The sequence below is a fragment of the Acomys minous genome (genome assembly GCF_964271855.1).
Source record: "Acomys minous genome assembly, chromosome: 7".
Classification (NCBI taxonomy): domain Eukaryota; kingdom Metazoa; phylum Chordata; class Mammalia; order Rodentia; family Muridae; genus Acomys; species Acomys minous.
Window position 1 is genome coordinate 98,970,799 of NC_140488.1, and position 16,661 is coordinate 98,987,459.

The 16,661-nt window shown below is 40.5% G+C and overlaps 1 protein-coding gene across 11 annotated transcripts in view; it reads right to left on the reverse strand.

Annotated features, from left to right (window-relative positions):
• Positions 1–3,052: 3,052 nt before the first annotated feature.
• The window catches only part of FRMPD4 (FERM and PDZ domain containing 4), a 919,852-nt gene continuing 906,243 nt past the window's right edge, over positions 3,053–16,661 (reverse strand). For 10 of the 11 annotated variants that reach the window (XM_084789369.1, XM_084789366.1, XM_084789374.1 and 7 more), the window contains 3 exons: positions 10,292–11,350; positions 8,601–9,884; positions 3,053–7,035 (listed from right to left, as the gene is read on the reverse strand). In XM_084789369.1, the coding sequence (XP_084645495.1) occupies positions 5,717–7,035; positions 8,601–9,884; positions 10,292–11,350 (3,662 nt within the window). In that variant the 3' untranslated portion in view covers positions 3,053–5,716. Of the gene's footprint in view, positions 7,041–8,600; positions 9,885–10,291; positions 11,351–16,661 lie in introns of all 11 variants that reach the window. The other variant, XM_084789368.1, reaches the window with a different exon arrangement.

Genomic DNA, 16,661 nt, shown 5'->3' on the forward strand with positions numbered 1-16,661 from the left:
TTTATTGTATATATGTATAATAATATAAATGTATATGTAAAAAAAGAAAAATAAAATTTTTTAAAAAGAAAAAATTGTATAATGTTAAAAAAGTCAATCCCTTTGTCAGCCATGTTCAAAGTATTTAGCAGTCACATGAATCTATTTGTTACTATATTGAGCATCACAGTTAGAAAATGCCCATGACTGCAGAAAAATTCTGTTGGATGGTGCTGAATACTATTTTTGAAGACTGGCTTAGATCCCTTAGATCCTTTAAATGTCTGAGTGAGGCAGTCCTCAATATTCATGGATCTGATAAGCTTGCTTTTCAGCTGCTTTGTTGTATCTGATCACTAGTGTCTAGCAACATGGTGTGTTAACTGCCATTGTTTAAAGGATCAACTTTGGTGCAAACTTCTCAACCCCAAATTCGCTGTGTAAACAAAAGATGTGCTTGGTGGCTAGAAACCAGTCACACCATCCTTTCAAAGGCTGATAGTAGCTACCCACTGAGTACCCTGCTGGACAGTCCCTACACAGAGAGTGGAGAGCCTGCAGCTGCACTGCCTGCCTCCTTTGGTTCCCCAAGTGACAAGACCTCAGAACATTTTAGAAAAATGAAACACTGGGCAAAAGAATGAGCCAACAAAGATGAAAGTGCCATAAAGAAACTGAAAGTGGTTCTGCTGGAGGTGGGGTAATTGAAGAAGGAGCTGACAGTAGAGATGACAGTGTCTTCACTTGGGACTATAGATGTGCAGCCAGAGACATGGGGTAAAGAAGAGTGTTTGAGAGAAAAGGATGATGCTTTCTCAGAGAAAAAGTGACAAAAGAAAAAAGTCACATTCCAAGACCTTTTGGAGCTATTTCACAAGACTCAAGCACAAATGCAAAAACTGTTGGAAGTGCATTCACATTTAGAAAAGGGCATGACGATTTGTTGAAGCACAGAATTTTCCCAACTACTCTTGATAAAGGTTTTTTTTTTTTTATAGAAAAGACTAGTTTTAGTTCTCTGGTTTCAGATGTTGTTTGCTTATTTCCTGGGCCTTTGGAAGCTATTTTAATTGGTGTATATTCATTGGTTTTAGTGGACAGGCTTCACAAAAACAATTTCTCTCAAGTCTGTCAGAATACTTTGATCATATTTACTACCCTAGATTCTTTGTTTTCTGAGGCACAGTCTCACTAGACAGCTCAGGCTGTGCTCATCCCTGGCAATCAAGTAATTTAGACTACTGGAAAGCCAGGCATCATGGTGCTGCTTAGCTCTAGTCTCAGAAAGCGGGTGGCTGAGGCATGAGTGTCACAAGTTCCAGTCCAGTCTGGGCTACTTAGTGAGACCCTATCTTAAAAAAACTAACAAATAAGCAACCCCCCAACTAGTTTCAGTAAATTTTCTAATGTCCACAGACATTTGCAATGAACGGAGAGGAGAATATTGAAGTTTTTACAGGCTGTTTTTCCATAGCTGTAAACTATAGCTGGTCATTAAAATGTGCCTGCACACACACTTCAGCTTCTCATCTCATCCAGATGTATCATGGAAATGAAGGCTTCTTGGAATGACACTCTTCCTCAACTCATTTTTGTGTTAGAGAATGATAGAGGCTTGCCCATTCTTGAATAGATATTCCATCTTTGACAGAGGTTTATCAGTCATATTGATCACTGTACCCACAAACTACTTTCCCACCTTACGACGTTACTCGCAGCAGTTGAGTGAGTGAGTAGAAAGTAAGAGACAGAAAACAGCCATGGATCATTGATGGAAGGGCAAGATAAATCAGCAACAGGCACCAGCGAACATGAAAACAGCAGAAATAGCATTTAGTTGGAAGGTTTCCAAGAAAGTTCAGATTCCCCTTTTCTGAAGCTACTATAGTAGTAGGTTTCCATTTGCCTTTTTCAAAGATCTGTTACCTACGCACTATACGGGAAGAAACAACAGTTTTATTAGGTTTTGAACCTTGTGACCTGCAGTAACTACTCTCCTGGCAAGGTATTCCCATGTCTACAGTCTTTTGCCCACATGTGTGCCTGAACAACAGAAGACGCCACCAGATCTCATTGTAGATGGTTGTGAGGCACCACATGGTTGCTGGGAATTGAACTAAGGACCTTTGGAAGAACAGGCCTCTGAGCCATCTATCCAGACCCCATTGTAAGTATATTTAAATAGAAAATAAGCAAATGGAGAGTGTCTTTATCATGAATGATGGAGTTCTTGGCAAAAAGAATCAAACTCTTGTAGTGATATTGTAGTTGATGGTTGTAAAACTCTCTTTTCTGGTAAATAATTGCTTATGTGATTAGATTCATTCCTGTTGAACCAAAAGTGTATGGAGTCCATCTGAATCAACTGTATCAAAAAATGGATATTAATGCTACCCCTGTTGTTCATGTGACAACTCATGACGATTATGTTCTTTCTGACAAGTCCACTTACATGCTATAATAAGAAATTGAGATCCATGTGATCACATCTACTGAGTTCAAAGTTAAACTAAGAAGAATGAAAACACCAATATATATAGAGAGACAGCTGGTGAAAAGATGGCAGCATTGTGGACAATGTCTTTGGAGACTGAGTTTGTAAAGGAGTTTCATTTTTATCACCATTTATTTCTGTAATGTTTGTTTAATGATGTGGAGAAACTGCTCACTTATGATATATGAAGTAGTATTGTGGTCACAGTTAAAAGTCCTTATTCTCAGAAGATTCCTAATGAGAGATTCATAGATTAAATGATAATGGTATCAGGGACTGGCTTCTAAATCATCCAGGCTGGGAGGAGGTTAGTAGAAATGGAAAAAGTAAAACTAATCAGGAGTTGATGTCCAGTGAGTCCCCAGTTGGCTCCTTGTTTAATTGTATGCATTCTTGCACATATTTGTACCTTTTATAATGATCTCTAAATAAAAGTGGTGAGAGATGCACTTGGAAAAACAGGCTGGACACTGAATGTAAACAAACTCCAGTGCTAGGTTGTTTTGCTCTCCAGTTGCATGTTCTTCAAAACAACTCTAACTGTGACAGTATTTTGCATACATGCACCAGGCTTATTGGTTTGTTTGTTTATTTATTTATTTAAAATTATGTACATGTACCACTGTACTATTATGCCATTATAAAACATACACAAACATAAAAAAACTAGATAAAAATAAACACAAGTATCATTCTAGTATGTTCTTCCTGTACTCTAATGGACATGGACTCCAGTAAAGAATCCCATGCTTAGTGCTGGGTAGGGGGCCTTTTGAGAGTTTTGAATAATAAAGACTTTGTTTAGGAGAACAGAAACTTACTGGAGTAGCCACAGGAAATGAGAGATGGGCTAGAAAGACCCAGAGCTATTTCCCTGAGGCTTCTCAAAGAACCACAATGGACTAGGAAGATGTTCTAGCTAGATTTGCAATTTGAAAAAGGACCATAATTTCTTTGTATGTTTCTTTTCAGTATATGCACTACACATAATGTGTTTTGCACACAGTCAGGATACAATATTCATAGAAAACAAACATCCTTCACATAGTATCTTGGGCAATATATTTAACACAACAATTATGATAATTATAATATCTAACATTGAATACTTATTCTCCATCAGATATTGTGGTAAGAACTTTACAATACACAATTTTACTTAAAATTTGTGAAACCCTATGGAAATAGATCTCATTACTGAAGTCCATTTCACAATAAGGAACTCAAGACTGAGAAAAAGATAGCTTTCCCAAGATGAAAGGGCTAGCGAATGGCAGGACCAAAATTTAAATCAAGATGTTTCTGACCCAAAGCCCCACATTTCATAACTAAACCATAATGCCTTCACCAGAAGGAACTAATGACAATTTCCAAACCAAGAGATCATAGAGATGATTAAATAAGATAATACATGTGATAATGTTTAGCACATTGTCTGACACAGAGCACACATCCTATTATTGTTTGTATTATAGTACACAGAATATTTACTAAGATTTTCCACAGTAAACACCACTAATGTCTCTCGATAGCAAAACACCAAATATTTAGAATTGTAATGAAATAATGTTTTATTATTTAATCAAACATTATTTATAATAACACATGTCTGAACTCCTTTCATTGGTTACAATCTGTAAATCTGTGGTGTGGCTTTTGTTGAGTCTCTGTGGAATGAATGGCTGACCAGAGAGAAATAGCAACTGTGGACCTTGATAGGTCTCCTGCATGGCAGGCTACAAATGGGAGATATTGGTTCTTGCTATACTACTCTTATTCTAAGCCATTTACATAAATAGGAATGTGGAGAGCTTGACTACTGAGTGATCCAGGAACTACATATGTACATATCAATTTAACTTATGATCGGAGAGTTTGCCTTCTTTTGTTTTGACCCAAAGGTATTTTTAGAGAGATGACAGTTCAGAACACACCTTTGCATTCCATTAGTTTCACTTGAAATGGTCCAATTTGCCATGTTGCTGTTCAGATTTCGTATTTCTATCAGCCAAATGAAGTATTGATTAAGTAAATACTATTTGAATCATGGTTTCAATTATGAGAGTAGTCATCTCTCTGTGATTTTCTGGAACATTCTAGAATTGAAGTTTTGTCCCAGTTGTAGGCTGTCCTTCCACGTTTTGCTAGCCATGCTCCTGTTGTAGAGGTGCCACAAAAGGCGCTTCATGGAGCTGATGGCTAGGAGCTGAAGGCTGAGCTGTGCTTTCCAGGTGCTGGTGTGCTGTCTGATTTACATTACTGGGTCTACACTTTTTGTGATCATTAAATCTTTTGCTTTTGTGTAATTCTGCAAATACTTTACTAGGTGTTCTTTAAAGGAAACTGTAAGATTCATGGTTGAGTTGGAATAAAAATAATGCCTTTGGTTTATGTATTTTTTTTTATACTGAGCCAAAGCAGATCTCTCTTTTCAATGAACAATTTAATTTTGGTATTACTAATTCCATTTATTTTATGTAATTAGATAACCAATACCTTTAGCTATTGCGGCGGATCGTGCCCATCATGTCCCCTGTTCTTCTATTTGGGGAACTTTTTAAGTCTGGAAATACTATAAAGAACATTTATGCTGACACAATGGAATCTGCCTATCCCCCTGTCCATCTGTAGCCCAAATAGCATAAACCAACCAAAATTGAATATGTGGAAATTCTTGGAAGAAAGCATCCAATAACAAAACACTATGAGCAAAGAGTTAATTTATTATATATATTCTCTAATAATTCATAATAGTTTCTTGAATTTTAAATATCTTTTGCTACTTCCAATGCTTAAAAATCATAATTTTAAAACATAGGTACTGTTTTATGTACATTTTGATTTCTATTTTTCTTTTGACTGTTACTTCTAAATATGAATGATAGGGCCTCCAACTATCCATTTGGAAGGAGAGGGGATAGGATTTATTGTTTTCTCTAACATGGTAGAATTTAAAATTTCACATCATATGCCTGGAGTTTTGACTATATGAAAAATAGTCAAATGCCATCATTTTCTCATATATTCCTTTTACATGTATATATATATGTATAATATAAACAGAATACGTCTGATTAGGACATTTCAACATTTCATCAATGTAACTTCTATCTCCTATTTTATATAAAAGAACAAAATATACAGAGAGAAGAAAGGAGACATCTGTTCATTATACACAGAAAGTAAAGAAAAGTTCATGTATGGCTTTGCAAAGGTAGATTATGATGTGACTTTCATATTTATTTATTTATTTAAAAGCATCTTGAGAGAACGTGTTAGTGTGCTTACAAGAGCGGCCATGGTGGTTGAATGTCGCATCGATAGTCCAATACTAGGATCCCCAGTACTCTTGCCAGTGGCCGCCTCAGCAGCTTTCAGGAGACAAATATAGTTTATGACCACCTCATCAATCTTCGCTACAATTTCCTGCCGCTGTGTTTCAGAGTTCACAACTTTAACTAACCGCATGCACGCTTCTGTTAGGCAACAGAGCACTTGAAAACTGGAACTCATAGCTAGGAGCATCTCTTCTGGGCTTTTCTCGGCCATTGCCATTTTCCTACAGGCACTTCCCAACTGTCTGGACTCAATGGATAACAGTTGCTTGTACTGAGCAAGTGTAAGGTCATATGCTTCAGGGTGTGACTCTTCCCTCTTTGCCTTGGTTGCCCTGACAAGGCAGAGCAGCTCATTGGCATCATTCTGGGCTTCGAGAAACCCATCGGGCATTCCATATGTGTTAGCCTTTAGGGCATTGATTCTTGCAATCCGGGCATCAAAAGCCAGACTGCTGAAGTCCAAGTCATCTGGGCCACTTGGATCTTCTGTCCAGACCTTCAGTACTGGCCCTCTGGACAGTTCTCCGTGCTTCTGCAGTCCAACTGGAGATGAGTTACTTGATTCCTGCATGGCTTGAGTTATCTGTGGTCGATAGAGACAAGAGACCTGAAGAGTGGCCTCTCCCTCCTCTTCATCCTCATCCTCATCTTCATCCTTCCCTTGGTTCAGAAAACAGTAGCTGAAGGGTCCTCGACATCTCCAGTTTCTGCCCTCCAGCTTCCGCAAGGGTAGGGTCCTATACACCTTTGAATCTTTATGAGATACTGGGGACCTTTTGTGAAACTTTCCCTCAGAGATAAAGTGCATCGAGCTTTGGGAAAAACTTTTGGTGAGCTTCTTCCCAAGGGGGAGTTCTGCTTGTCTTTCTGAACTGGCCTCCTGTGCTTCTGTGATACCTGGGTACTTCAAGCTGACTGCACCCTTGGTTCTTTCTTGGAAGGTCTCCAAACCTACGGGTCCTGAGATGACACTGCTGCTATGTCTGAGAGCCCTCTGGCTGGGGGGTGTCTTGAGGCTCCCCCCTCTCAGATCTGCTGGCCGCCAGCTCACAGCCTCTCCGTATGCCTGTTTTGCTTGGGAGAAATCATTAGGGTCTTGATTTGGGCTTGGCACCTTTGATTCCAAGTGAATATTTGATGGTTGCAGGATGGGATCAGCTTCAGAATGTTGAGGCCAAGCTGAAGTCATGCCTCCTTGTCTCTCCTTCCCAGGCTCTGTCAAAGCTACACTAGGGGTAGTAGAAAAACAGAGAGAGTCGTTAAGCATCTTCTGGGAGGATACTTTCACTACTGTTCTATATGATGCCTGTCATTTCCCAGTGATCCATTTTAAAAGAGCTTCCATGTTTCAAGGCTACCGTGATTCTCAAAGATTCCTCCCTGATAACTCATAACATCTTCCTCTGTCATTGGGTGGCAAGACTTCCTGGACTCTATTACTTCTAGAACTATGGGCCCAGTTGAATTTGTCTAGAAATCGAAAACATTTGTATGTATTTCAGAAATTTCTTCTGTTTTGATATTTCCTTATAAAAAGTTAGGTATATAGTTAGTACACAATCATCCTACTGCATACACTAATTCCAACAGGTCTGAGATACTTAAGTTTTATTCTAGAGGAGTTGGGTTAATCATGACATGGGTTACCATTTTTTCGGTGTCCTAACTGAGTTTTTGCTAATTAATTCAGCTACCTACTTTAAGAGGACAGATTGAGCTGTGAAATTTGTTTGGCATAGGGCTTGAGGTCAGGACACTAGACAAGTTGCTCAACTTTCATATGAAAAAAAACCCCACCCCATGTTATGTGAAGAAGAACAAGAGATAATGGAGGTTAAAGCTCTTTGTAAGGCATGGAGGCTTAAATTTTATTGCTTGTAATTTATTTGCAGGTGAACATGCAGCCAGACAGTGAGTTGGGCAACATTGAGAGATGAATTTCCCAAGGCAGGCAAACAAAGCTGATGGTGAGTTTAGGGGCAACTAGAATATCTTTTGAAGACAGTTAAAGATGTTTTTAAAAGATAGGACTAGGGATTAGCCTGTATTGGATCTCAGCAGCCTTTACTGGCCACTATGGAAAAAAAACCACTATTGTCTTAACATGAAACATTAAAAGCATTGCTTGGGCCATCTGATGACCAGCCAAGTAGGTCAGGAAGAGTATGCAGCTGCTGGGTGGTGCGTTAGAGTGAGCACAGAAGGCAAGTCTGTTATTATTTCTACTTAATCCAGATTTTCAGGGGCTCATAACTCTTCCAACTCTTTCCCAACACTGATGTCGATAGGTGACATGAGACTATTTCTTTAGGGAAGGTGTCCCTCAAAGGTGAGGGAGGAATCTGTGACTTTGCTGAGACATAGAATTTTGAGATGCCCTCCAATCTCACTCACTGTCTTCTCTATATCCTTCCCTAAACAACATGATGGCAAAACTAGAAAGGGGTGATCTCAGCAAAAAGGAAATAAAAGTGCTGTGTGACCTTACGCAATACTGTCTTGTAGCTGGGAGTCATATGGGACCTCTGCACTCAGAATTTACAACAAAATTTATGACTCCATTAAATCCTAAATGAAGAGCAAAGCAAGATTATAATGAGAAAACCCTATTTCCCACATTGTTCTAGACATAGAAAACACTATTTATTGGCAATGGGTCAATGATTGCTACTTAACAGCTTCATTGCCTTTTTCCCCTACCTTTTACTTTGTATTTTTAGGTTGGTTGTAAATAAGGTCCTTGTGCTCCTGGCACATAAAATAAAGCACTAAATCCATCATTGCTGTACCTGTGGTTTCCTTAATCTTGGGCAGTCGATGGCATCCATCTCTCAAAGTGCCAAACAGGGGGTCAGCGTTAATGGCTGTGTGCAGAGCAGGCACTGCCATGCGTGGACACATCCCTTCATTCTGTGGGTGCAATTCCTTGAAGGTTGCTCCATGGTTGGGATGGCCAGGGGCTCTCTCCTCTGGTGAAATATAACTGCCACCTTTCCCAGAAGCATCTGGAATCAGGTGCTTCCCCATGGAGGGGCAGAGGGGCGATTCCACAGGAGTTCCACAGGCACTGCTACTGCTGCCTGGGCCACAGCCTGTGTCCACCGAAGAGCCTTGAGAGCTCTGTAGAGAAAAATGGCCCTCACTCTGCAGGGATGACATTCGCTTTGCCAAATGATAGTCACAAAGGCGGGCCACGCTGTCTTCAGCCTCAGGAAGCTTAGTGGCATGGTCACAAGTGGGCGAGTCAGCATCTTCAGGGTTGTCTAAGTCTTTGGCTGAGGCCACACAGGCCATGTCTGTTAGGAAGCGGTCCCCTTGGCCAAGTCCTGAAGCATCATCAGCCTCTCCTTCCACTGTGCCATCCTCCTTTCCTTCAGCTTCTCTGTTCCCCAGACCTCTGGGAAAGGATTTCATGGCTGGTGCTTCCACTCCACTTTTTTCTACCACCCCACCATCAGAGGCCACATACCATCTTTGGCTGTCCTTGCGAAAGGCAGTTCTCTCCAGGTTAAAAGTGCTGAGGTGTGGACTGTCTCTAGAAGACACAGTGCCACCTTTGCCTTTGGTGTCCTCCTCCATCTCTGCCATTTTGGTTCCTTGCTGTTTTTTCCCTTGTGCATTCCCATTCAGGGGGGCTTTCCCCTCTCCCTCAGCAAGTTTGCTTTTCCTTTTGCTGGTACAGGAATACGCCACTGACCCCATGTGCAGTTTGCTAAAATAGTCAGTGACCGACTTGGTCTCCATGGTTTCTGGCTCCATTTCCATGTGGTCTGAGTGAAGGATCTGCTTGGAAGGCACAACTTTGGGTGGGAGGTCGGTTGCTGGGCGAGCAGCCAGGCCATGGGAGGACTTTGGAGGCAAGCCCCCCGAGGGGGCTTTGGAGGTGGGGAACTCTGTCTGCTCTTCTGCCAGAGGGCGATAGCCTTCATGAGTGGCCAAGAACATGCGGGAGAGGCTTTCTGACTGCTTCTGTGCTGCAGCTAGCTCAGAACCCTCTGTCATTTCAGAAGAGTTAGTCTCATTGCCTGAGTCTGATGAAGACTCGGGACTATAAGCCCGCAAGATGGCTACACCTGTATGCCATAAAAAACAAGAAGCAGTTAATGGCTGGAGCAGAGGCACTTAGAGACATGCAAGAAAATGTGATTTGTTATTATTACAAAAATGAAAACAAACAACAGTGACAAGAAACAAAATTTTTTAAAAAACAAGATTTTTTCCCCTTTTCAGTAAGGACTCTGATTTTATTGCACAGTTGTTCCAGAGAAAGGAGGAGCGCCATATATATGCATATCTTTTTTAACTAGCAACAAAGGAAACCACCTAACAGAAAACCCCCATGATGGTAGTCCAACATATTTATAAAGTAGGACATATATGACATGGAAAACACCACATAATAGGACTCTAAGGACAAATGACTTAAAAGGATGAGATGACAATGGTTATCAGTGAATAAATGTAACAATGGTGAAAGAACCTGAATTGTCACTCTTCTGCTGTTCTTCTGAAAGAGCTTCTAGGGCATCCAGTGTGGAAACGACGGCAGAGTCCAGTCCCTTCTCACACTTGCCCTCTGCGCTGGTGGGCACAGCATCAATGAGGGACACAGGGATCTCCTCATTCTGCAGGCTGCTGCCTTGCTCCTTGTCCTCATGGAAGGATGTTGCCTGGCTCTGAGTGTCCTCCTCATCAGAACTGTCTCTAAAGCCAGGTGGGGGAGCAGCGATGGCCATGTTCAGAGAACGCAGGAGGAAGTCATCCTCATTGTCATCTCCTTCTGGAGGAGGCAGGGTCGTGAGGTCAATGATATCATCGTTTGAGCCCGACAGGTCAAGGATGGCTGGCTGGTTCATCTCACCCACTACGAGGTCCTCCTCGCAGCTCACCTCATCTTCATCTTCTGCATCGTCAGTGTTTTCTGCATAACAGATGTCATGTAAAAGGGGCTCCTCTATCCCCGCAGGGGCCTCAAAGTTCTTCACATCACCTATGTTTGCATATACAGAATTTGTCACAAACTGGATACTGTCTGTGTCTGGAGCAAGGTCCAGGTTTTTCATGTCATTGGCACTGCTGATGTAGAGATTCCTCTGCTTTTCTAGCATGTCTGGATTCTCCTCTAACAGTCTTTCATAGCTTAGAGCTGGGGGACTCATGCCATCATCTAAGGCAAGATCTCCAAAAATAAAGGACACTTTAGCTCCTCGCGGAGATTCCTGGGCTTTCTTCAGAGTATCTGGTCCTGAGAGGCTCAACAGGGACCGCTGAGCTAGGCTTCTATAGTCGGCCTCACAGGGTGCATCACCTGGCTGAGTCAGTGGCTGGCTAAGTTCATCTGAACTGTATGTGTTGTCGATATATAAGTGCCGGTGCTCTTTGGGACACAAGGTGCTGTCTGTCATCTCAACTGTCTTCTGCTTAGAATCAATATATGTGATCTGGGCTTCTTGTTCCCCTTCGCCAATGAAGGTAGTCATCTGCGGCATACAGTTCCAATCAGGGCCAAGGAGATTATGCTTGCCTTTAGTTTCTGTTCCTAAAGAGAAAGAATCAGATAGATAGGTTACTATGCTGTTTGGTTTCAGAAATGGTAGAGGTTCTCCCCAGCTCCGGGCATGCTCACTCATGCGAATGCACATGGAAACAAGACATAAGTACCTGCTATCTATCTCTGTCATTTCTCATTTTGTATTTTCAAGTCAGGGTCTCTCACTCAACCTGAAGCTTGCTGATTCAGTTAGGCTGGCTGACCAGTGAGCCCCAGAATCCACTTGTCTCTGCCTTCCCAGTGTAGAGATTATAGTTGCACATCACCAGACATGGATTTTCATGTGGGTACTAAGCACCTAAACTTAGGCCTCCACAACCAATATCTCCTCTACTGAGTCATCACCTCAGCCCTGTCAGTTTCTTACTCTAATGGCTTGTACTATCACTCTGGAAGCTGGTTACTCAGCTTTCCAAATAAGGCACTAGTTGAAGGAGGCTCCAGGTGTTACATTTCTTGGTTAGGAGAGACTTGTCCTTAACCAAAACAATACTGCACAATATAGATGCTATTTGATAATATGTGGCAGCATCTGGGAGGAGAGGATGATATGTTAATTCCATCTGACCCTTGATTTTCTTATTAAGCCTCAATGGCAACCACGAACAGAAATGTGTAATAAAACTTTTGCACTCTTTAAAGGTGATATTCTCATGGACAATTTTCCCAGACAAATGTTCCGTTTAGTTTGTGAAGTGAGATCTAACATTCCCTACTTGGTGAAAGATGATGCCGGATTTCTTCTTCTTTCAGTTATGAGACAGTCAAGGATCTTCATACTTCTCCTACATTTATGAGAAGACTAAATGTAGTGCCTCTATTTTCAGCCTACTTGTACCTTAGTGAGCATAATATATTCATGTATAAATGTCAGTATTCGTATTTATATTCCTGTGTACGTGTGTATATAATGTACAAGATAGATCTCCCACAAGACCTCCTTTCAGCTATTTCTGGGCATAGTTAATATTTAGGCTTATTTCGACATTTGTTTGCATCATGAAAGCTTGTGAAGATTTGTTTGATGGTTCTCACCAATTAAAATTGCAAAACACGAATTTAAATATTATTGTTTCATTTGCTCCTCAAGGGTCTTTTAATGTGGAAATTACATGTGGAGATTTGCTCTGATATTTAGCAAGAGAGAGAAGTAGGTCATTCTGTGGCTATTGCTTTGTTGATTCCAGAAGCAACTTTCTCAGGAAAATTTGGGGCCCTACTAATTTTCCATCTGTTCTTTCAGCCCGCCCTTGTCCCATATTTGGGGCATACTGACACTGGGTATACATAACATTTGGAAAAGAAAATTAGTTTTACCATAGTAATTTTTGTTTTCCCCAAATTATATAATGCTGAAAATATTCAGCATCATTTTTCTAAATATCTGCATTTTTATAAGCAACAAGTAAAAGATAAACTTTTAAGGACACTGATATATATATATGGGCCATATTTGCATCTTTGCAGTCAGTATATTTTATGTGACTTCAATACTGTTTCACCACCAACAAAACTAGATTATTTCTCTCTCTATCTCTTAATGTGTATATGTGTGTGCATGTATGTGTGTGAGTGTGTGTGCCATAGATGGTAGATACATGAACACATGAAGGTATGGGATAAATGGTGGTCTCCAAATGACATACCCACTTTGAGTATGTTTCTTTATTGAATATATGACCATATTTGGAAAAGCATTTGCATATTTAATTAAGGATCTTGATATAAGACCATTCAGAATTATTTGTGCAGTTCCTCAATCCAGTGGCAAGTAGCATTAAGGCAAAGCAATCTGAACCACATGGAGGGGGGCGGGGGGAGAACTAAAGGCAATATGAAGTCACATTCAAAAGCTAGAATGGTGCAACCACAAGGAATTCTGGTAGCCATCAGTGGCAGGAAGATGGAGGATGCATCATCTTCCTTTAGATCTGTTGGAGGAAGCCAAGATATGCCTACACCTTGATTTTAGACTCAGCCTTCAAACAGTGGGTCAATTTCTGTTTATTTCTCCAAGCCACCACATTTTAAATTATTTGTTGACACAGCCTAAGGAAAGTGATACAATGTGTATGGTTGAATTACAATAAACCTTTATTCATAAGAACAAGAGTAAGGCATTGGTCATAGTTTTCTAATTTTCTGACTTTAGTTTTATAACAAGAAAACTAAATTGGTCAGGAAGCCAAGTGTAAATTATATGCATTCAGACTTTCCTAAAAGCTAATAAATGCATAGATATGTGGGGTCTGGGATTTTAAGAAAGTTTAAAGGCAAAATTTCAAGATAGAATAATAAGTGTTAGCTTATAAGTTATTAGAATGTCTTGACTAAAGTCTATCTCAAATTGTGATTTAAAAAATATAGGATCAATTTGGACTTTCTCTCTACAGTGTATATGCTTTACCTTTTTGGAATGAGTCAGGAGACAGAGAACACTCTGGGGTAGGAATTGTGGCTTAGTCTTCACTGGAGGACGATTCATGAAGCATGATGATTACTAGATTTATAGCCACTAGGAGGCGCACCTACAGCCGTTTACAAAAGTGTTTCTAGAAAGGTTTAACAGAGCAGCAAAGACACAACCTGAATGTAGGCCCAAGCTGAATAAAAACGAGAAAGTGCTAAAGAGTAGACTACCACATTCTCCACCTCCTAACTATGGACACAATGTTCTTGGCTGCCTTATATTCCAGCCATCACACCTCCTGTGCCGTGTTTCACAGTATCCTCAAACTGCTAGGCAAAGAAAGCCTTTCCTTAACATGTTTTTTTTTGTCAGATATTTGCTCACAGCAATGAGCTAAGGAACTGATATCAGAAATTTACTGTTCACTTTTCTTTTGTCTCCGGAAACCTTCTAGGAGTTTCCAGAGAAGAAAAGGTGGTACTAGCCATTGCAGAATGCTAAGTGTCCTATTTCACCCTGATAAGAACTTAGGGGAGAAAAGGTTTATTTCAGCTCACAGTTCTAGGTCACACATTCAATCACAGATGGGGAAGTCAAGGTGACAGGAACTTGAAGCATTTAGTTACATCATATGCACTATCAAGAGCAAAGAGCAATGAATGTAATGTTAGCGCTCAGCATACTTCTTTTACTCTTACATAGTACAGTGCATAAATTTAGGGAATGATGCCACCCATATTGGACTGGGTCTTCTCATGTCAACTAGCATGATCAAGAAAATCCTTCCCAGATATGCCCACAGGCGAGTTTGTATCTAGACAGTCCCTCATTCTAACTCCTAGTGGTAATTTAAATAGAAGTGGCTCCCAGAAGCTCAAATATTTGAGTGCCTAGACATCATGGAGTGTCACTACTTAGAAGGATTAAGGAGAACTGTCTTGTTAGAGTAGACATGGCCTTGAAGGAGGAAATATGTCACTGGCGGTGGGCTTTGAGATGTCAAAGACCCAAGCCAGGCCCAGTCTCTCTCTCTTCCTCCTGCCTGTGGATCTCAAAAGAACTACTTTTCCAGCACCATGTCTGCCTATGTGCTGCCATGTTTCCCACCATGACAATAATGGACTAAACCTCTAAACTCTAAGTAAGCCCCAATTAAATGTTTTCCTTTATAAGAGTTGCCATGGTCATGGCGTCTCTTCACAGCCAATAGAACACTGACTATGGCAGGCACTCTCCTAACAGGTGATTCCCAATTATGTTAAGTTGACAATTTATTTTATATTCAAGGTCTTAACCACCTGGAAATCCTAGTGCAGGCTCAACTTGACAGCTGAAGGTGACCATCACACTAAGTCCCATACTATCACTCAGCTTAGGCCCACAGTTCCACCAGTGTGTTCTTTTGTTGGCTCCTCCTTGCTACCGTTTATCCATGGGAAGGATGTGTATGGAGCACATATTTGCATCTCCACTTTTCCTATAGAGTTTAGTAAGAACACTGAGAATTGAAGTCCTATTTTTTTTCTCCCAGTGACACCACCTTTATTAACTAAGTCATTTTGTCTCCCAATTTTATCTGAACATCTCATCATGTGTAACTAAAAACTGGACAACACTGAAACCCTATTACTGTAATCATTTTTAGAGTGGTGGATTTACTTTTGTCTCTGCACCTGTACAATTTGAGTGGCTCACAGGGAAAAAAAAAGGTTTTATTTTCTGGGTAAACTTTACTATTTGAAAATAAAAGCCAGACACTGGTTTTGCAATGGGAAAGCATTGCGTTAAATTGCCCAAGTGCTCTTTGGAATCTCAAAGGTCATTTGTTGAATGGCTGTAAATCTCTCTCAATGAAAAATATAGTTGTAAAAATATTCACTACAAGAGTCTCTGTATGGACTTACCACTTTCTTTTCATTCTGTCCCTTTTAAATTATTGTCTTTTGTTGTGTGGCCCTGCTAATGAAACTTAGAGCCTTGTGCATGGTAAGTAAGTGCTTTACTGCTAAGCTGCATCCTTGGCCTTTTCTCATCATTTTTAGTCATCTGCATCTCTCAGGGCCTCTCACTGCCTCTTTGTGTATTCCTCTCCCGTCTATATTTCCTTGACTTTCACCATTATTTTTACATCATTTCCCCCACCACTGACAATTAGTAGAACAACTGGACAAAATTTTAGGCATTGTACACAGATTTTTTCCCAATTCTGGCTTTCCAAGATAACATTTTCGATGAATACTATGAATGAGAAAACACAAACTTTGAGGAAATTGAAAACTCATACCACTTAAGGTGGTCTGGAAAGTCAAAGGTACCTTCTGAGAATGTTTTTCCCCCATCTCTCTCCTTTCTTTTGATATGGCTGGCTCTTATCCATAAGTAAAACTGTTTCTGCTTCCTTTGACTATCACAATGAACTCACATGCATCTATATATACAGTTATGTATCCACATACTATGGTGAAGAGTTACGTTTGTGGCTCAGTTTGAAAATCAAAGGATGTTTGTTTTCCCCACCTTAGAGACAATGACAATGAAGTTTTTCTCAAGAATTTAGTGTGTGTGTGTGTGTGTGTGTGTGTGTGTGTGTGTGTGCGCGCGCGCGCGTGTGCGTGCTATGGAAAGCATGTAAAGGTCAGAGAACAACTTGTAAAAGTTGGTTCTTTCACTTCATCACATGGATCCTGGAGGTCAAACTCAGAATTTTGGGCTAAGCAAAAAGTGCCTTTACCCAATGAACTATCTCACCAGCCTTAGAATTCCTTTATTATTGTTGTCACCGCTGTTTTGACACAGAGTCTTGTTATATAGCTCTACCTGGCCTGGAGTTTTCCATGTAGCCCAGGGTGGCCTCAGACTCATGGTGTTTGCTGAGTGATTTACAACTGA